Here is a 22,595-nt window from a genome sequence, read left to right on the forward strand (position 1 = left end):
GAAAAAAACAGCCAATTAATTATTTTTATCTACAAACATGCATCGTTGAGTGTATTCATAACGGTTTGGCCATCGTTAACGATTAAATAGCCGTTAAGACCATTTTTTACAATACTGGTCTAGTACCAAACGTAACTTATTACACTCATCTTCATGAGATTAGAGTAAATCGCATTAGCAACAAACACAATGTTAGTGGCTATTTGAGAGATTCTACCCCCTCTGGAATGGTCAATCTGTTACTTGCAGATTCGTGAGCCTCTGAAAATGCCTCGATCGCAAAAAATTGGAAATTCAATCAGAGCCTAGCAGTTGGTGGAAATATACTTGTTTTTCATAAGAAAAGAAAACAGGCAGAGGCATATTGAAGGTACAGGGGTTAATTGACTCCCATTTAATTTCAAAAATTTTATAATTATACACAATATTTTATGTAGTTTTGAGTAAAATGGTGTAAATATGTAAATTTGACCCCCATTCGTAGTAGAAAAATTATATATGATTGACCTCCATTCACATTTGATCTCCATAACTCGAAAGTCTGGCTCCGCCCCTGAAAACAGGGAAATAAATTTGCTGCGATCCTACAGGATGGCAGGGTCCCTACGATTCTAATTTTAACCGTTTATATATTTTAAGATTCGTGCACAGAAACTATCTCTTGTTAAGATTCTCACACTATAATAAATGAAGGGTTGAAATTAGAATCGCAGGACCCTGCGATCCTGTAAAATCGCAGCAGATTTGCTTCCAAGAAAACAGAGAGAGAGAGAGATTAGGACTGCAGGAGCTGAAGATGGCGCATTTTGTGCCAAGGAACAATAAAATAGTGATGATACTACAACTTCATAAAAATATAGCGAGTATGGCTAATATAACATCAGTGTCATTTCAGTCTATATAACACCAACTCCAAAACCTATCAAATCGAGTTCAAATGATGAATCCAAACCGTTCAAACCAATTTACTTTATGAGTGATGCGTTTACATGCAAACTTTTTATATTTTCAAGTCATTTTAGTATCAAATCAAGCGGCAAAAAAATTGAAAAATGAATGTACTAAAATTAACTTAAAAACTCAAACATTTGACCGCTTGACTTGATATCAAATAAACTCAAAAACTTATAAATGTTATATGTAAACGCACAACTAATGAAGTAGATCGGTTTGAACGGTTTGGATTCATCATTTGAACTCGATTTGATAGGTTTTGGAGTTGGTGTTATATAGACTAAAATGACACTGATGTTATATTAGTCATACTCAAATATAGCTTCCGCGGATGCCCCTTCCAAGGTTAATTGTCTTCGGAATTGATAAGAGTTTTTTTAGCTTCAAATGGGTTCGTTTGGATCACTCAAAAATAAAGCTAACTTTGAGTTAGCTCCACTATTTTTAAACCTTTTGGTGATCCAAATACAAATTATCAAATTGGATTCGCTCAAGAAAAACACTATTCTACCAACCCATTTTATACATATTTTATTAATATATATACTTCCTGGCTTGAATCTTAATTATTCTTTCATATTGCGAGACGTTTAATTGAGACTTCAAATTGGTAATTCGCTTTAATGCAGGAATTAATACGCTGAAGTCGTGAAAATGGGAAATCCTTGAAAAAAAAAAATCTAATCCTAAAAGAAAAACTGAAAACGAAATGATCGGTTACAGTTCTAGGCTTTAATTCCCTGATCCATGCGCCCATGTATTCTACATGACTACCATGTACCATCCACATGCTCTGATGCTGCCATTCATTCGGGTCTGTTACAATTGGAGAGATAAAATGAACCCTCCTCCACCCCCACCAAAAAAAAAAAAAAATTCAGAATCATTAAAAAGAAAAGTCACAATTAGATGATACAACCATTCAATATTCATATTATTTTTTACTAATCAAATATATTTGTTACTGTATACTCATTGCAGATATGTAAAATCAATTAAAATTATCATATTATTTAGTCCTGATGTGCAAGAGCAAAACCAAACATTAAACCCATGAGATGCATATTCCTTATGCGCTCTTTCCACATCAAAACTACATCAAGCTCTTTGCACATGTCATAACAAGCATGTAACGATCATTCTCCGACGCATTCTTGTTCATCAAGTACTTCCAGCACTCAGGGTGGTATGTGTCCAGTGCAACCGTAGCATTGCAGCAATCACGGCTCACGTGACAATAATCGCCACAGCCTTCACGGGGTATAGCTCCGATAAATTTCAAGACATCGTTTGGACAGTCATCATTCTTGTTCTTCACATGTAGCAAATCAAAACAAGATTGATTATTTAATTGTGCAGGGTTTGGTGTTGGGGCTGTGACCTGATCAGTTTGGTTTGTTTGATCGGCCTGTGAAGGTATGATGGTGAGAAGGAGAAGCACTGCAGCCACATTTGCAAAGTTGAGCTTTACCATGATATATATGATGCCTTGATTGTCGAAGTTTAATTAGTTTGTTTGTAAAGAAAAAGAAGGGAAAATGGGGTATTATAGGCAAATTAAAGCACTTGTTTGAGGGGTTTATGAATGAAGGTCGAATGTAAGTTAAATACTGTGAGCGCGCGTTTCATTTCGTGTGATATAAATTGAATATAAAAACTTCCGTTTTTACTATAGCGTTTAAAGGGAGGTTTTGTTTCTACTTTTATATATGCTAATCTAATGGTTGTATGTAATCCGGTAAAATAATGTATTAGATGTCTAGATGTTTGTATTGGGCCTAAATTATTATTGAGAGAATCGTTGACGACCCGCTTCACGGATTGCTGGTCGGACACCAAAACAGTTCTTTAAAAATAATTAAGAACAGAGGCGTTTTCCTTTTCAGTAAGGAAGTTTTAAGAAAAAATAAATAAACTTCCCCCGAAAATTGAAAAGAAAAATAAATAGGTGTTATCAGAAAAAATAAAACAAAGAAAAAGCACAAAAGGCAATATGTGTTAGGTTTATATATCTTTTTTTTTTTAAAAGAGGCAAAAGCCCATTTTCCATTAACCGGAAAACATAATTACAAAAGGGGCAATTACCAGCAAATCCGCCAGCAATTGTGTTCAATCACCTCATACTACTGGTGATATATAAAAACAACATATAGAAATAAGAATCCATAGCAACCTAACAACAAGCCATATAATAGAGGTTCTGAGGCACCAAAAGTAAACTAACGAACCACTCAGCAAAGGGCTAATGTTGTAATCTAGATACAAAAAATTCAATTGGTATTGTGCTTTCATGGAAGGGAGGTAGGCTCTGGGGGCTGATATGGTACTATCTCCAAAGGCATGTACTGAGCCAAGGGGATGGCGGCTTCCAGGACAGGCATCCATTCCTCAATCCCTTGCTTGATCCTAGCTTTAACATTTCCTGACCAATAAGAAAGTAAAGATTTAATTTGGAGAATTAAAGTTCGGGCTGTTCTAGCAGCACAGTTATTAAAACAACTATCGTTTCGATATTTCCACAAAGTCCAGCAGACTGCACAAAGAACAATGAGAAAACAAATCCGATCAGAAGTACTGAGGTTGCAAGCAAAGAGAAGAATATCTTCAAAGGTGTGCCATTCATGCATGACATCTTGACTTTTTCCTAACCAAAACCATATTTGTTGTGCTAAGTGACAAGTAAGAAAGAGATGAGAGATCGTTTCAGGTATGTTGCAAAACTGACATGTTTGATCTCCAGACCAACCCCGGACGGAAAGGTTATCCTTGGTTAGGATTGAATTGTGGGCAATTAACCATAAAAATACCCTAATTTTAGGTGGTACCGGTAGACTCCACCAGATAATATCTTGAGATATAGGGATTATACCGCGAAAGTTTAAAAAGTTATACATAGAGTGTGTTACGTTACGAACTTTTTACAATTAAATTCAAATGAATTAAAAACAAGAATCAAGTTAATTGTGCTAATAAAATGGAAGTTTAAACCTTAATTAAGGTTCCCCTAAATAAGTAGGTTAAGTGTGAATCGAAACCGCGTCGAAATTTCGAGATTTTGGAATTTTATAGGCTCAGTGCGGATGGGATTGACCCGCAGTGCGGGTGGGTGCATCCGCACTCATACAATTCTGTGTTGGTCCAAAATTGACTAAGTACTGAGTGCGGGTGAGTGACCCGCAGTGCGGATGGGTCCAGCCGCACTCATGAATTTCTGTATTGCACTGAATTTTCCTGAAATCGGCTAAGTAGTGAGTGCGGATGAAGTTGACCCGCAGTGCGGGTGGGATTCATCCGCACTAGGCTCGGATTTTCTTGAATTTGGTCTGAAAACTTTCTAAGTCCCGAGTGCGGGTCAAGCCACCCGCAGTGCGGATGGGTGCATCCGCATTCAGGGTAATTTTAACCCTAAAATCCAAATCAAAGCTTCTCTCTCTCTCTCTCTTCCACCATTCCCCATTTTAAGTGATTTTCGTCCAAGAGAGAAGAAAAAGAGCTCGTGAGTTTCCGTTTCTTTCAGACTCCCGATTGTTGCGAGAAATTGAGTTTGGAACCGAGAAAGCAGCCGAGGATCTCTCCGAACCCTCCTATTTGGTATTTCTTTCTCTCTCTATTTCTTTCGAAACCTCGAATTTTCTCGATTTCTCAGATTCTCGTTTTAAACCCGAGATTTGTGTTCGAATTGCTCGAGGACTAGTTCCTCTACACTCCTTACTAGTTTGTTTTTCCCGATTTCTTCCGATTTGTGAAATCTGATTTCTAGGGTTTCGTGCCAAAATTGAAAGTGGGCATAATCGTGATTTGATTTGTTTAACCCGACCAATTAGACTTGTAATCGGTAGGGTTGCCTCCTGATCGTGAATTTTTAGAACGTTTAACGGTTAATTTGAGGTTTTGACCAAATTAGGGTTAACCAATCGGTAAATTGATTTGATCCGAGAACCAAAGTAATAAAACGGTGATTGATTGTTACCAAAGTGAAATGGTATATGGCTAGAGGGCCTAGATGCATTGGTGCACCGTTATATGAGATTTTTAATAAGAAAGAAGGAATCGAAAAGAATTGATTTGGGACTGTACCAACCCTGAGTAAACGTATAGACCACTGAACCCGAATTAAACCAAGTATACGTATAATATAGGTGTAGGCTCGGTCGAGCAAGAACTTGCGAGACAATACGAGACGTCCGATCCTTAAATTAAGCGGTACGCTCGTCATACTAAGGTGCGGGATTCTTGGACTTGTTTGATACTTTATTTTCAGGAATTAAACTGTTTATTCGTTTGTCATGTTGAATATCATTGATTGCATCACTGAATTGTGTAGAGCATTTGCATCGCCCAATCAAATTAAACTCGAATTGATATGAATTGAATGATTTGCATGTTGGTATGGTTATAGGTAGTATCGATCTATCGTGATCTGATTTTGATTGAAAGTCACCACGATTGGATTGAATATGTGAATGTATGTGAATGGATTTACGAAGTTAAGCACTTAGATCCAATGAATTTGCCAAGTCGGGCTGTATGCTGACTTGGATTCCCAGGATCCTAAATGGCCTTAGGTGAACGGCCCTCGATATTCCCAGTACCGGTTGGGACGAGGGAGGGTGATTATGTTATGAGATGTGACTGGAAATCGTGGGTGACATGTGTAACGTCTATGGCTCGGTGGCATTCTCCTACGTGTTAATGCATTTGAAAGGTCAATTGAATATTACGACTATTGGAATGATTCCAGAGAGGATTTTCTTTATATGATTCAAACCAGACCTTAATAAACTGTTAAGCCAAGCGATTGCAGATGGGTGTCAGATAAAGGGTCCAGCGGTTGGCCATCTGTAGGTGTCAGTAACCCTACAGATGTGGGTTTGATAATGGTTCAGCTCGAAAGAACATCTGTAATTGCTACAAGCCCTATTGAATTGAGTTATTGAATTGAGTTAAGCCAAAATATATGTTGTGTTTGAAATTCATCTTGGAAATTCCGTAAACTGTGTTTCAGGTTGATTAAACTGTTGTCGAGCATTGGCATTCTGTTATTTATGATTATATATATCTGTTTGAACTGTTATTGTTTGGGTTTCATTGTTGAATATAGAGTTTGATTGCAAGTCCAATAGTCTAAAATGTGGCAAATTCGCACTGAGAATTTATTCTCACCCCCACCCTCCCGGTTATTTTACAGGTACTGGTGCGACTGATTCCGGAGAGGCACGCGAGTAGTAGGCCATAGTAGCTTACCATCTCAGGACCCTAGATATTTTGGTGTATAGTTTTAGGGTAGGCCTCATGGTTGGTATCCGGATGAGATACTTATGTTGTATTATTTACTGTCCAGACTGTGTACTCTGATTATATATTAGAAACTTGTTTTGAATTGCGTGTTGTTTGGTTTAAATTGTTAATTGCCTTGTAAGCATACACGGCGTTGTATGCTTACGGCGGGAGACTGTTACGACCCGTGGCCGCGGGGTGTGACAGAGTGAGTAGTAAACTTCCCTGTGTGGGCCCATCTCCAGATGAGCTGATCATGAGGAGATGTAAAGGAGGTGGCACTGATGATGGTAAGGACTTCAGTCCACTCAAGTAAATCAAAGCCCTCTAAAGATGTTCTGAATTTAACCCCCTTTCCTTGTGTATAAACCACCTCATTTAAAAGAATGTGTTGGTTGGTACATTTGCTAAACAGGACTGGAAATCTAGTAGCCATGGAGCAATTACTATTCCAAATATCGGTCCAGAATTTACAAGTTGTTTGAGCACCAGGATTGTATTGCACACTAATGGACCCTATGTGTTCTAGGCCTGAAATTGCTTTCCAGAAGGGGGAGGCAGGGACATTGTGTTTGATGTATTTGTGTATAAGTACGGTTTTCCAAAATGCTATGTATGAACTATTTTGAAACTTCCACCACCATTTTAACAAAAGAGAAATGTTCATTTCAAAGAGATCCAAGAGTCCCATACCCCCAAACTGTTTAGCTATACAGACATTTTCCCAAGGAACCAAAGCATATTTTCTTTTTTTCTCAGTTCCTTGCCATAAAAATCGTCTTCGGATCTTATCTATTTGCCGGATAACAGTAAGAGGTGCTTTAAAAACTGAGAGAGCATGGAGAGGGATTGTAGATAAAACTGAATTAACTAAAGTAATTCTACCTCCTATGGATAGTAATTGACTTTTCCAACTAGGCAATCTATTTTCTATCTTATCTAAAATGAATTGCCAATCTCGAATTGCTAGCTTTTGTTTATGCAAAGGGAGCCCTAAATAATTAAAGGGGAAGGCCCCCCATTGACATCTAAATAGCTGATTAAGATGAGAACCAGCAGGATCTAGGTTTAATGGATACATGGCAGTTTTATCATAGTTGACTCTAATGCCAGACAAGGCTTCAAAAGCCATCATGGCCCACCATGCAGATTCAACATTGTCTTCCTGAGCTACCAAGAAGAGAATGGTGTCATCCGCATAGTGACAGTTTGTAATTGCTGTGCCATCGATACAATCAGGACCTAAACCACGCAATACATGTGCTGCCCTACCCTTAGAAAAGATTTTGCTAAGTGTATCTGCTGCTAAAATATAGAGAAAGGGAGAAAGTGGGTCACCTTGTCTAACTCCTCGTTTACAATAAAAGTAATTAGTGAGTTCGCCATTAATTGTTAGACAGGACTGTGAGCTGTACAGCCATTGTGTAATCCATTGGATCCATTTGTCTCCAAAATTTCTACTATGCAACATTTCTAGCAAATAGTCCCAATGGATTTTGTCGTAAGCTTTTTCAAAATCGATCTTAATGACTACACCGGGCTGCACAGATTGTTGACAGGAATGGATGATTTCTTGACTAACTATCATATTATCTAAGATGTACCTATTTTTCAAGAAGGCAGATTGACTGGGATCTATAAGTCTAGACATTACGTGTTCGAGTCTATTGGTTAGTAATTTAGACAGAATTTTAAAACTACAATTGACAAGGCTAATTGGTCGAAACTTCTTAATTAAAGTGGCATCTGTTTCCTTAGGGATGAGACAAATACAAGATTTGTTAATTTGATGTAAGTCGAGAGTATGTTCAAAGAAATGGTGATTAAGTAGCATCAGATCATGCCTAACTAGATCCCAATAGAATTGGTAAAAATGAAAAGTAAAACCATCTGGGCCAGGAGCACCATCAGGATTAGATGCAAAAACAGCCTTTTTGAGATCCTCTTCAGAGAAAGGTCGTTCTAACTCCCATTTTTCAATAGCTAAAAGTTTGTCAGTTGGATCCCAGAAATCAGGTGCTAGACTAGCAAATTTGGTACCCGTAGTGCCTAACAGATCTTTATAATAGTCAACTACATGATTTTTGATATCCCTAGGATTAGAATTGAGGTGGCCATCTATTTCTAAAGCATTAATTCGATTTTTCTTAGACCTATGTGTAGCTATGGTGTGAAAGTATCTAGTGTTGGCATCCCCACCCTCTAACCATTTCTGCTTAGCCTTAGTTCTCCACTGTTCTTCTTCCTCATGATAGATTTGTTCTAACTGGTGTGTGAGGTGAATCCATTGTTCACCCTCAGAGGTGTTAAGTTCTCTATCATCCCTGATAAGCTCTAATTCATGCAGTAGAGTTTTGAGTTGGGTTTTAGTTTTTCTTTTTTTACCATAAAAATTTTTAGACCAGCCTTTGATCCGAGTTCTGACATGTTTAAGCTTTTTAACCCAACTTTTAGCAATATTCGGAAGAGTTAAAGGATATTCATTCCACCACTTGTTCATTAAGGTATTAAAGTCCTCTTGTTCAGTCCATAAAGGGTCAAACCTAAACAGTGGAAGGGGATGTTGGAAATTTGAAGAAGTATGAAGAAGAAGTGGACAATGATCAGAACCAAGACTAGATAGATCATGAATAGAGCTAGAGTGATAGTGTTGGTCCCATTGTAGTGAAGTAAATATTCGATCTAAAAGGGCAAACCTGTGACCATTGGACCATGTGAATTTTCTAGTATGTAGTTTATGTTCAACTAAGTTAGATGCATTAATGAAAGAATTAAATTTCCTACTAATGGGAGCATCGAAATTGGGTCCAGATTTGTCCTCTTTTTTCCTAATGGCATTGAAGTCTCCACAGAGAAGCCACAGGTCTATAAGAGGATTTTTAAGATGAGAAAGTTCCTCCCAAAAGGCTGCCTTTAAAGGTCGAAGGACAGGTCCATAAACTACTGTGAATTGCCATTTGGAACTATCTAGTTTGTTCTCTAAAATAATGTCTAAACAGAAAGTATGGATTGTATGAGAAAGGATGCGAAATTTATTACTGTCACAGCCTACAAGTATACCCCCGGACCGTCCGATAGCAGGGAGTCAAACCCAAGAATCTAATCTAGTAGAAAGACTATGAAGGCATCTATTGTTGAATGTTTCTTTCTTAGTTTCTTGTAAGGCTATAAGATCTACTTTATTATCTACAATTAAATCATGAACAATTTGTCTCTTCCTACTAGAGTTAAGACCCCTACAATTCCAAGTAAGGATATTCATAGAGAAACGTAACCAACACTACCATCCTGACCGTGAGAATCAGGAGCTGGAATAGGATCCTGAGAAACAGGGTCAGAATCTTGAGTAAGAGGGTTGTCTACTAAAACTGATGCAAAAGAACAAGACTGATCTATCAAACTAAGTTGTTGTATCTGATCTAAAGTAAAAGTAGCAGATTTATTGGGGGTAGCACTACTCATCATATGCTTAACTACTGTTACAAAAGTATCTCTATCCAAAGACTTAAGGCAAGTGATAATAAGTCTACTATCTTCTAATGAGTTACCTAACTTAATCTGATATACCTCAAACAAAGCAGTAATTTGTTCTACAGAAAGCCTATTATAAGGAAAGCGATTAATAAGAGTAATACCTGAAGAGCAACTACCCGCAGTCATCTTACGCTTAAGAGCTTTACTCATGGTGGAATCTTGGTTCCCTTGAGCTGTAACACGCAAACTACGCCTAGGTTCAGCCTGGTTGGTCTTTTTTTGCAAAGGAGGATGGTCTGCAGCTAGTGGTGTAGCTATCTCAGTGTCGGACAGGTGAATAGGTGTCACAGGAGTGGCCCCAGGGCCATGTTGTTTGAATCGAGAAGCACTACGAAGCCTTGTGCCAACTCCAGAAGCCTGGGGATGGGGTTTTCTAGCTTTAGACCCCACTGTTTTGCTGATTTTAGGGGTTTTGATTGCTAATGTTTTCTTGCGACCCCAAGTAAATTTCTTGTTAGGTGAGGGTCTTTGGGAAATTGGTCCAGCTGTCCCTTGCGTGGACTTGGTGACCGAAGCACTGTGTAGTGACTGTAAGCTGAGTCGAATGGCTCGGTCCAGCATGGGTTCTTCCTCATTGTCATTAAGGGAAAGAGATTGGTCTACAGGAGCTGGGATAGTCTGAGATAGATCAGAAGAAATGATTGGATTTGGTGGTGGAGAAGGGGGGAGAGTCTCCAGGGAGATAATTCGGTTCATTTCAGGGAGAGATTCTGTTGTTTCCACTGGGGGAGGAGTAGGGATAAGGTCAGCTTGTGTTACTATGGGAGGAGAGGCTAGAGGAGGGTTTACAATCGGATTAACCTGGGGTAAAGGAGGGAAAGTAAACTGTTCGGTAGTGCTGGAGCCTGCAGCCCCCAGATTGTTTTGACACACTTGTTGTAAGAAGAGTTCCCATTCAGTCTCTGACACCAGAGGAGCTTTGCCCCTATTATCAACATGACCCAGACCAGAATCACCGAGAGAAAGCATCCTAATACTGCCTCCACCTTGTACGGGAGGAGGGGGGGAGGTGGATTAACTGGAGGTCCGTTCTGAAGGACATTACCATTGATGTCTCTCCTTTCACTCTCACCAAATTCGGTTCCATTGGGGTACGGTCGACCCCGCCTTCTACTAGCCCATGCATTAAGAGGCTCAGTCTGAGCATTCTCGATCTCAATATCTATTTCATACTTGAACATATTACCAGTAGGATCACGGTATGGAACGATATGTGTCTTTGGAAGTAATTTGAGATCACAAACTGCCAATCGGAGTCTGGCAAAGCGGACATCATACCCGCTTTGGGTTGCTGTATCAATTTCTTGAACATACGCCCCAAACGGGTTTAAAACCCGATCATACTCTGCAGCTTCATCTAATGTGATAGGGAAATTGTAGATTCTTACCCATATGTTCTGTAGAGGTGTGCCTTCATGAAAACTTCTATCCCAGGCAATGATCGAAAACTGAACGTCTCCAAGTCGCAGATAGCCACGCGACGCCACCGAGTCCAGCCAGGCAGCGTTGGGTGCTTTGATGAGGTATTTGTACTCATCAAACACCGATGCAACCCACCGATGTGAGGTGAATCGAGCACGGAGCACATTTTCGACTCTCTCCGGCCCCCACGCCGCGATGTCGTCAAGAACAAAGCTCAGCATCAGATTTGCCTCAATCGCCAGAGAGCGGGGTGTTGCTTCCAGAACGACGAGCGGCGGTTTGAACGCCATCGCTAAAGGCGGAGAGTGTCGTGATCGGAGAAGAGGTTTAGATCTAGGGTTATCTAGCTTAGAATGGAAAGATCTAGGTAGGATAGTGGAATCAAAGGAAAGGGGGGGTTGTATATGCCGTTGCGGAAAGGTGGAATGAGTCGTACGGCACTCAGTAGCACGGTGCCCTAGTTTGTTACACGCAAAACACAACTGCTTGTTACGACAGATTTTTGCAACATGACCAGCATCGCCACATTTCATACAGATCGGTCGATGTGGCTTCGATTTGGCACGAATCTCAGCAATTTTACGCCGAACTAGTACGGAAGTGGGGGGGAGTTGTATGTTAGGATTAGTGCGCACTAGCGATGGATGATCAAGGAGAATCTGGCGATAGGAGGCTCGCGGCCCAGGATATGGGCCTAAAAGGCTGGATTCCGCCATTAATGGCGGAGTGAAAGCACCAAATTGAGTCTGGAAAGCAGATCGCATCAAGCCCAATCTTCGCTGATGGGCTAACGCCATGCTGTGGATTCACTTGGCTTCTATTTTTGTTTTTTTCTCTTTTTTGTTGTGAGATTTGGCTATTTTTGGAATCACTTTTTTTCTTTTTGGCGAAATCGCTTTTTTGATCGCCTGTTTTCTCTTTTCTATTTTTTTCTCCAGCCCGATCGTTAGGTTTATATATCTAACACTCAATTATTATTAAATACCAACCCAATTTGCACCAATGCATGGTTTTGTTGCCGTTGTTTGGAAAATCCATATCCCTCTGAGGTAACATAATATTTCTGTTTAGATTTGGACCGTCCGATCGGAATTCGGGCCAATCAAGACCAGGTGAAATGCACGAACTCCTTTAATATTTGTGCATATTCGGTTTGGACGGTTTGGATCGAAACAGAAATATTTTGTTACTTTATGTGATATTGTTAGCATGGTATTGCAAGTAGCGTCTTCGTTAATGTTCTCAAAAGTTACAAGAAATTGCATATTTTCTTCCTAAACTTGTGGCTTTTTTTTCTTTTACAAATCGGCCTGTAATTTTATTTTATTTTAAATTGGTCCTACACTTCTACTACACCGCAATTTACACCAGACTGTAAATTATGTACACTAAAATTGGGCATTTACATCTCAGCCCATGGAATTTTGTTGCGTTCATTATCCGTATTAATTAATGAATTGTCTATTGCACTGAAATATCAATTATCATTGTCTGCCATAAAAGTTTTTTTTTGTTGTTGTTGTTAAGTTGTATGTATGCTTATATTAAATAAAAATTATATTACATGATGCAAATAACACACTAGAAAAATAAAGAAAATAGACATTCAGTATAACTGAAACCTTTAAATCTGCCATAAAAAGTTATATTGCCCACGGCATAGCATAATATATAAATTCATATCGTCTAACTTAAATTTTGAAAGAATCTGAGTTATCAGATTCATATTAACCAAATATTAAAGAGACCTCGTATACTACAGGCGTAGATCGATTGTTCTGATTGAACAGTCGAAATTTCAAACTCAAAATATGAAGATCTAATTGTCCACAGCCTTTTGTCCATCATTTGTCAACAACTTTGACTTGCACGAATACTGTAAAATTACTTATGCATGCTGTATAATTATACAATATATCACATAAAATATATCAGTTAATCACAAAACATCCAGCAACTATTTGAAGTGTTCACATGATAGTTAGAAAAAGATTGCAACTTGCACAACAAGACAAAATAAATGTACTTTCAAATTGTACTTTCGGAAATTACAGTTATAGGAAGTTATTGGCAGTTAGAGTTAGTTATTAGCTGTTATTAGCGGTTATTGGCAGTTAGAGTTAATTATTAGCTTCCGCACTGGGTTGAATCTTGTATACTGTAAAATTGAATCAGCAGAACTGTAAAATTGAATATTGTATACAGTAGAATTTTCAATTGAATCTTGTATACTGTAAAATTTCTAAATCTAAACCATAAAATAATACCATGTATACTGTAAGATAAAATGTAAAAAATGCTACATTTCAGCTTAAACTACAACCTGCAAAGAATCATGTATACTGTAAATTTCAAAATATAAATCATAAAATAATACCATGTATACTGTAAAATTTCTAAATCTATACATCCATCCATCATCTGTTCAACAAAAATATGTTCACCACACACAAAATCTGTTAACCCCAATGTTTGACTCTGCTGATTCTTCAATTCCTACATCTCCCACAATATCAGGCTCGGCATTTAAATCGATTTCTACAACCCTAATTTCTGCAACAATATTCACGCTAGAATTTTCACTTGCCAAATCTTCATTCAAATCAAAAGCCATTGGGGCAAAACTATAAAAATCAATACTAAAGAATGTTAGACAAACAAAAAAATATATAATGATGTACATCAAAATGTCTTCATAACACTATATTTGTATATCTTATATACTGTAAATTACTTAATATAAAATGTAACATACACATATCATAATAACTAATACAAAATGCATATGAAAACATTACTTATATACTGTAAAATTTGTCACCTATACCGTAAACCAAACCCATTTATAACATAAAATGATATACATAACATTTAAAAAATAACAACATATATCATGTAAAACTAACTTGCGCCAATCCTGTAAAATTCATAATTCAAAGCTGTAACTTATGTAAAACAATCTAATAACAATTTTCAAACATAAAAAAAATGTCATTTTACTTGCACCAATTCTGTAAAATTCATCATTCAATGTTGTAACTTAAATAACAAATCTTATAAAAAACGTCATTCAAATTTTCAAACATCCAGAAACAAAATACAAAAAAAAATGAATGACAGAAGCAAAATACAACAAAAATCGCATAAATTACGATTTTGTTTGAATACAATGTTCATATAATGCATACACGCCTGAGACTACATCAATTCAAATGAAACTTCAATAGAAGCAAAGAAATCATGATTATCAATTCAAATCAATAGAAAGAATGAAACTTAAATAGATTAGTAAATAATCTGTTTTGAATACTGTAAAACTACAAGATGCATATTGTAAAACTACAAAGTGAATACTGTAAAATAACCCGATTATGCTCCAGATCACCTCGCTCTCACTCTCATCTCTAGATCGCCTCACTCTCATCTCTCTTCACCAGATTGCTCCTCCAGATCGCCTCTCTTAGATCGTCGTACGCTCATACTCTCGTACTCTGTCATCTCTCTTAGAGAAGAAAGCGCCGACAAGTAGTCGTACGCTTGTACTCCGTCGCTGCCGCTCGTTTGGCGCTGCTGGTCGTGAGGATAGTATGCAAGGCGGAGAAGTTGAGTAATGGAGAGATCGAGAGTAGATCTGACAGAGAAAAGGTTGGAATCTTGGAGTTTAGATAGGGTAGCGAGAGCCAGTGAGCTAGGAAAAAAGAAAGAGAGAGAGAAATTCAAAAAATGAAATCTGATCGGAAATTTGAGAAATGAAATTCGAAAAGTTACGACATGTTTAAATAGAGCAGAGGAGACCGTTAAAAAGTGAGAATCGGATAAGATTGTGGACAGGTGGTGGACAAAACTCAGTGGACAGAAACATTTTCACTTTAATTAATGGTTGAAACTTTAAAAGTATAAACTTATTTAGTTATACGTCATGTAAATCCGTGACAGAATTTGAATGAATAATATAAATTTATTTTTTATAACCTGAATAAGCCAATAAGGTATTATATAATTAAATACTAACTTTATATATTGTAATATTTAATGCATGTAAGAGAAGAGCAACAAAAGGATAAGTTTCATAGATATGACTAAAACATTAAAAAGATGCTTGTACGATTTAAGACAAAAGCAATACTACAATCCAAAATGTGTACATATGATATTACAAGTTGATCATGACACCACTTGTGCATTTTATATCATAGAATACTTCATAATACTAAAACATTTGAATTAAATGCGAAAGTGTAATTTATATTTGTCTTTTTCGGCACATTCGTTGTTTCTTAAATAAACAAGTAGAACTAGTGTGTTTTGAACGTCACTAAATTTGTGGTGAGTTTAATTCAAAAATTTATTGAATTATATTAGTTTAAAATGATGGATTTAAACTATTTAAATCAATTTATTTTTCAAATAATGTGTTTACATGTAAAGAATATAAAGCTAATATCATCTTCATTATTAATTAATATTATTAACTTTAGAATTCAACTTATAATTTTATGACTCAATTTAATTAATAACTTATAGTTTATCAAGTACAGGGCAGAAAAAAATAATAATTTAGGATAAAAAATCGGGAAATGTATTAGTGTAGAGTTTTGAACCAGTTCAAATCGAAGCAAACAATATACGCAATTTATTATTCAAATAAATAGCTTAAAGATTCAATTTATTTATAAATTAGTTCGCTTTAATGATCATTTCCATTAAGACTAGTAGAGATTTTTTGTAATATCTCAGGATTTTGAGAAAGAAAAAACAAATTAACACTCCAGGCTAAAAGAACAGAATATTTATGTGTACATCTGAACGGTCTGATCAGAATTCTCACGGGATACGCTGGCATCCGGATCGGATTGATCGGAATTCTGATCGGACGATCCGGATCTAAAATGAAATACTGTTAACTCAGTGAATATGGACTCCCTTGGGGTCCCCTGGGTTATCAGGAAACGGAGACGATAAAAACCACGGCTGGGGGGGTTTTGCTTTCCAGTTTCCTGCCCACCGTCGATCAAAACCGGCTGCTGTCTGACTGTCTGAGTCTCTGAGAGCGCTCTCTAATTCCCGAATCTTAAATCAATCTTCTCTTGTCTACTAACAAGGTTTCTCCCATGGCGACCTCTCTCCTCACGAGAGCTTTCACCGCTCTGCGCCCGATCCGTCCATCGTTTCCCTACTTTTGCGAACCTTCTAGAAGCTTCCGCTCTGTTAGCCACGCCACAAAGGAAACTCTCGTTCTCTTCTTCACCATTGTCGCTTTTCTCTACCCCTCCTCGGTCTCTGTCTAACGTTATCTTCCCGATCCCAATGTTCTTTTTCAATCTCTTAGCTGATTGGTATTTTTCTCTGTGTGTTTTTTTCAGATTAGAGCTAATTATATAGGCGAGAATGGGAACTGCAAATTGTTTGCTGTGCCATCGGCCGGATTTGGGAAGTGTAATTCAACAGCAACTTCGGGATTGGGTGTGGCCGCATCATCCGGTATCCATTCTCTTCCGAGTAGCGATCCTGTTGTCTCTGCCGATTGGTTGCATGTTAATTTGAAAGAACCTGATGTGAAGGTAATTCAATTGGGCCTAATCAATCTTCAGTAATTATTTGTATTTATGTTTGTTTGCTTGAGTCCGTATCAAAAGAAAATTTCCATAGTAATCTACTTTTGCTGTTTCAGCTCCATATTATTGATGAAGTTGTAGAACTTAGAACTCACGATTAAGAGTACTCTTTTTGTATTTTATAGGTGCTTGATGCATCTTGGTACATGCCAAACGAGCAAAGGAGCCCGCTTCAAGAGTATCAGGTTTAAATTTATGTTCAATGTTGTTCAAAGTTTTGGGTTTTATATAAGCAGGTTCTTTGTAGTGACAATTATACATGGTAAATGTGCCCAACATTCATATGCACCTCTATTTATCCATAGGAAAGCACAGAAAATAATGTTTTCAAAAAAGTTAGCAGGGTCTTTTAAGTCCATTTTAAAAATGAGCAGGTGGCCCACATTCCAGGTGCATTATTCTTCGATGTGGATGGAATTTCAGACAGAACATCAAATGTGAGTTACCTTCTAACCTTTTCTGTTTGATGTTTTTTTCTTGTCAAACTTTAGCTTAAGTTACGCAACAGAGGAAGAACATAAAAACAGCAGCAGTTGATTCTGGTCCAAATTAAAAAAATAATTAAGGTCAATAATCTAAGTCCTCCGGTCAGACCAAAATGTATCTTAGTTTATTCTCAGTTTAATTTAACCTGGCTTATTCTCATTTGAAACTGAGCTTTGCATTTGACTTAATTAAGCCAAGAGGGTTAGTGCAGCAGCATAGGTTGATTTATGAGGCTGATACTGGTAGGTGATCTTACTGATACGTTATTAGATTCTGGCATGATGCAAGTGTATCTCATTGTACCCTAAATTCAGCCTCAATTTATCTTAGTTTGGCCTCATTTCACTCTTCATTGGCCTTGGTTGTCTTTATTCTAAACCATCAACTTATGAGAAACAATAACTAGACAAGTAGAGAAAAATAAAGATCTGCAAAAGTTGGTCAAAAAGTAGCGAAGCCAGCACTGCTATAAATACCTGTTTACAATGTCTTTTTACATGTTGGAAGAAAGAATGGTTTTGTACTTAATATTTGTTTACTTCTCACATGTTACCTTCTTCTTAAATAGCTCCCACACATGTTGCCGTCGGAAGAAGCATTTTCAGCAGCTGTGTCAGCACTTGGCATATATAACAAGGATGGCATCATTGTTTATGATGGCAAGGGTATTTTCAGTGCCGCTCGTGTTTGGTGGTATGTGGTCCTTTTCTCCTATGTAATTTACAGCCCGTGTTTACTTATTTGCAAACAACACCGAACAGTTCTCATATTTTGCAACCATCAATTACTTAGCACAGCGCATGAGGGCAGAAATTTACTCTTGAGTCATGACAATTTTGCGCTTTCCTTTAGTGAGCTCCTTTTTTCTGCCAAATGGATCAAGTGCTTTGAAGAGTTGACTATATTGTTTCCTTCTTTTATATAAATTTAATGAAAATTTCTTCCTATATAATTAGTGTTGACCTGGTTACAATATAAATATTGCTTGGACTGACTTTAGTTCAATTTGAACTTGGAGGATAAATATTAACCTAGAAGGTAGGCGGCTGTTTGCAGAGAGATGAAAAAGCTGCTGGTGTAATTTTTAAATATATGAGACCGTGCCAGAAATCATTTTTAAGGAGCATTTAACAAGAGCAGATAATATACATGGTCATTTTTAACTTATCTACCTGTGCTTTCATTTTCTGGGAAAATGACAGGATGTTTAGGGTTTTTGGGCATGACAGAGTATGGGTATTGGATGGAGGTCTACCTCAGTGGCGCTCTTCTGGATATGATGTTGAATCCAGCGCTTCTAGCGATGCTATTTTGAAGGCCAATGCTGCCAGAGAAGCAGTCGAGAAAGTCTATAGTGGCCAGCCTGTATGTTTCCAAAATTTGTATAGATCTTTTACCCAAGATTGTTTTACCATGGAATAGTGATGAGGTTGGCATGTACGGTCTATTGGAAGTTTGGAACTGTCATTTGCGTTCAGACCCTCTTCCCTACCAGCCCCGGTAACAAGTGCATAGACCACTGAATAGAAACGCTATCATGAACCATATAAAAAATGTGGTGGCATCCCAGGCAGGGGTCAATAGACCATTAGATCCTTGCTTCATGGTATTAGTTACTCTTGTATAACTTCTGCAAGTTGATGGTTATGAATTTTGTCTTTCTCTAAAGACGGGCCCTACTACATTTGAAGCAAAGTTACAGCCTCATCTCCTGTGGAACTTAGATCAGGTTTGTTATTAATTCATTTAGTTTAATATGTGTGGGTTGTCATTTTCATTTTCTTTTCTTTTTTTCACTATTTTTTAACTGCAGCTCATACACCATAATTCATGATTATGAGCAAGTTCGCTTACAAGAGAATCCGCATAGTTTAAATGTTATAACGTTTATTATAATTTTCAGATTAAAGATAACATTGACCTCCAGTCTCATCAACATATAGATGCCCGCTCAAAAGCTAGGTAAACTTTTAGTTATCTTGTATTTGATGACACTATGTTTCTGTGTCAAACCAGTAGCTGTTGATGACTTATATTGACCAGTTTCATCTATAACTTTTTTTTATGACTTTTTAGGAATTAGAACATATATTTTGCATTTGCTTATTTGTAGTTGTTTGAGATATATCATATGATACTATTATTTATGCCTCACATAATCCAAAACTTGCGAAAAGGGTATTGTGGTTTCTTTTATTATGTTATTACATGAAACTACTTATGCCTCAGAATTGTTTCCAGACACTTGTAAAATCAGCTGATTATTTTTCTTCTTTCTTTAGATTTGATGGTGGAGCTCCCGAACCAAGGAAGGGATTACGAGCAGGCCATGTACCTAACAGCAAATGCATTCCTTTCACTCAGGCAACTTTATGTTTTCTATAACCAATTTATCAGTTGGAACCTTATTTGTCCTTTTCATTTCCCATGCTTGTGTAAATCGATCTTGTTGAATAAGCTTTCTAGGTAATTTAATGGTCTCGGACACGTATGTTTTAGTTTTCCGTTATTACGCTGAGATGTATTAATTTGTCTTGCAGGTGCTGGATAGCTCACAGATGTTATTACCTGCAAGTGAACTCCGTAAAAAGTTTGAGGATGAAGGTAAGTTACTGCCCCATAACCCCAGTCCACCCAACATAATTGTCTAAATATCATTTTGATGTGCTATTTTATATCAAAAATCTAAGGAATATTTATCAATGTGTGCCTTCAAAGATAAAAAGTAACTATAACTAAGACATATGTTTATGAATAAATAATAAAATACCCTGTATGGCATATACCTTACTTCCCCCAGTTAGATATTTTGGCAAGTTTTGTCACATTTTGATATCTAAGTAGGATTTAGTGGTCATAATTTATGGAATCTAAAAAGAATGCACGAAAAATGGCTAGGAAAATAAAAAGAATGCTGGCTTTGCGAGCATCCTGTAAATTTTAGACATCATAATGTGATGAAAATTTCTTTAATTTTTATTGTTTCCCATGCTCAGATAAGGAAAATAATGGTTGCTTTCTATTATGATCAAAAGATAAAGGTGAACTTTCTGATGTGTTAGACTGGCAATATGGTGATTTTATGTTTAATAGGGGAGGAAATTGGGTCATAGATATTCCATTTTTAATAGGACCACATGGTGTATATTCCTTTTCTGCTGAGCCTTAATTATATTCCACATTTTGGGGCATGTTCAAAATTTACTTCTTTTTTTCTAGTCCTACATTGATAGTTCCTGATATAAGAAAATCAGTGTCTTATTTTTCCCAGCTAATATTTGGGTAAACTTTTTAAATGTATATTTTTGCTTGTGAATCTGATACACTACAGGTATCTCTTTGGATCATCCAGTGGTTACTTCTTGTGGAACCGGTGTTACTGCTTGCATCCTTGCTCTGGTAAAAGATTTTTACAACGGAATAAACAAGATAACTTAGTGCATGCTCATCTTTATAATAACAACTGTAATTACATTTATAATTATTAAGAAATTACATGGTCACACCACTGCAGGGTCTTCACCGGCTTGGAAAGACTAACGTGCCGATATATGATGGATCATGGACTGAGTGGGGTGGCCATGCTGACGCCCCTGTTGCTGTAAATACTGCTTAAGTTTTGCATAAACTGTGCTTCTCCTGCGTATTCTTGAGAGGTCGAAAGAACACACAGGATGTGTATTTTGTACATGCGTGGGGAAAAGACATGCTGGTTGTACTTTTGATTATTTAAAAATGAAATTAGGTTTTGCTCGTTTTTTCTTCTTTTTTTTTTTTTTTGAATAATTGTCAGAGCCTTTTTTTTTTTCTTATTTTTGAAACAAAGGATCTGTCGATCTTGTCAATAAGAAATTGAATCCTAAAATTCTGATTTTCATCACATTGGTTCATTGAACGAGGACGGGCTATTCTCAGTGGTCAAACTAACGATCAGATCAGGTACGGGAGGTACCACATTCTGGTTAGATTCGGTTCCGGACTGTTTAACTTTGAAGTTTGCACGAATTTTAAAGCAGATCTCCAATATTCGGAATAGGTTCTGAAAAGACTTTAATTTGTGTAGCTATTTTTGGGCTTTCTATGCTTTTATGGCTTGTAAATACCGCAGGGAAGCCCATGGTTTTGGACCTAATGACAGCCGAAACTATTTAAGTTTATTCTGATGGCTCTCGGTGGTTTGGTCAAGGGAGAGAATATATATCAAGTGAGACTTAATTTATGTATGTCAACATATATATACCTGAATGCCATGGTTTCAAAGTATGTTTACAGATATAATAGGAAGTTACAAAGTTAAGATCAATATTTGTCAATAACGTTCGTACTTAAAAAGTCCAATGGTAGTACATACTTTTCGTATGATATTTGGCAGCAAACCAAATTGTAAATTGAAGAATGCAGAAAAAAAAAAAAAAAGGAATAGATCACTCTATTTCATGGTTTCCATGGTTAGCAAACTGCAGGAAATCGCAATCATATATTTCTATGAATAGCACTATTCTATCACTATTTTAATTATTATAATTCTTTAAGCAAATTTGGGTATTCACTGGAAGCAAACAGACATAGCATGTTACTAAAAGCTTTTATTAAGGATAAGTTTCACCTAAAGTCATTAAACTATGCACCTTGTGTCCTTGTGTCTTTGTGTCTTGAATCAATTTGTCAGTTTTGATTTGTGTTTCAAAACCATTTATTATTCGTTTTGTCCTTAATTAGATAAACACGCCTCTCTACTCTCTAGAAATGAAAACATGGGACCCGGTAAATGCATTATTCCACGTGTTTGTTGAATGGTGGGGGCCATGGGGCAATAAAGTCATCTAATCCTTGACAGAATAAAAAGGTTTAGTTGTGTCACAGAACAAGAGCAGAGGAAACACTAGGATCCACTGTTAATTACTATTTAGTGATAAAAGTATCCATTGTAATAGTGACTATAGTACAAACAACAACAACTGAATCTGAAGATTCACCATTATAGAAGAATGCCATGTGAAAGAATCAAGCTCTGGTTAATAGGTGCCTGTTGTTTTTTGCTAGCAATGTACCTTTAAAAGTGACTAAAGCCAGCATATATCACTGAACCAACAATATCAAGTTCCTATTTCATTACTCTGCCACAATGTTATCGATGCATCATGTATTCATGTGTTAAAAGAAAGTGAAGGAAAATTAAAACAATGTAGATATTAATTTTAAAATATTGATATTAGGTAGTAGTAAATATATAGTAAGAGTCTGGCTAGTATAACATCGGTGTTATATGACACTAACTTAAAAATTAATTAAAGAGACTTCAAACGA

General features: G+C 36.9%; 1 protein-coding gene across 2 annotated transcripts; it reads left to right on the forward strand.

Moving 5' to 3' along the window:
- Window positions 1-16,183: 16,183 nt before the first annotated feature.
- Window positions 16,184-21,153, forward strand: MST1 (mercaptopyruvate sulfurtransferase 1). 2 transcript variants are annotated; one of them, XM_078321873.1, is made up of 12 exons: window positions 16,184-16,463; window positions 16,551-16,748; window positions 16,928-16,987; window positions 17,177-17,239; window positions 17,857-17,981; window positions 18,491-18,653; window positions 18,958-19,017; window positions 19,192-19,250; window positions 19,571-19,652; window positions 19,829-19,892; window positions 20,620-20,687; window positions 20,803-21,153. In XM_078321873.1, exons 1-12 carry the CDS (start codon window positions 16,299-16,301, stop codon window positions 20,902-20,904), a joined length of 1,209 nt encoding a protein of 402 aa, XP_078177999.1. In that variant the 5' UTR covers window positions 16,184-16,298; the 3' UTR covers window positions 20,905-21,153. The 2 variants fall into 2 exon arrangements, with proteins under 2 accessions (XP_078177999.1, XP_078178000.1); XM_078321874.1 differs by having other exon boundaries at window positions 16,206-16,410; window positions 16,549-16,748.
- Window positions 21,154-22,595: the final 1,442 nt, after the last annotated feature.

Source organism: Carex rostrata, chromosome 20 (assembly GCF_964058835.1).
Source record: "Carex rostrata chromosome 20, lpCarRost1.2, whole genome shotgun sequence".
Classification (NCBI taxonomy): Eukaryota; Viridiplantae; Streptophyta; class Magnoliopsida; order Poales; family Cyperaceae; genus Carex; species Carex rostrata.

Bases quoted from the DNA above. Each gene is read 5' to 3' on its own strand.
- MST1 (XM_078321873.1), top strand. From the start codon at position 16,299: ATGGCGACCTCTCTCCTCACGAGAGCTTTCACCGCTCTGCGCCCGATC. The intron at 17,240-17,856 runs GTGAGTTACCTT...CTTCTTAAATAG, and splicing joins TTTCAGACAGAACATCAAAT to CTCCCACACATGTTGCCGTC. The intron at 19,018-19,191 runs GTTTGTTATTAA...TATAATTTTCAG, and splicing joins TCCTGTGGAACTTAGATCAG to ATTAAAGATAACATTGACCT.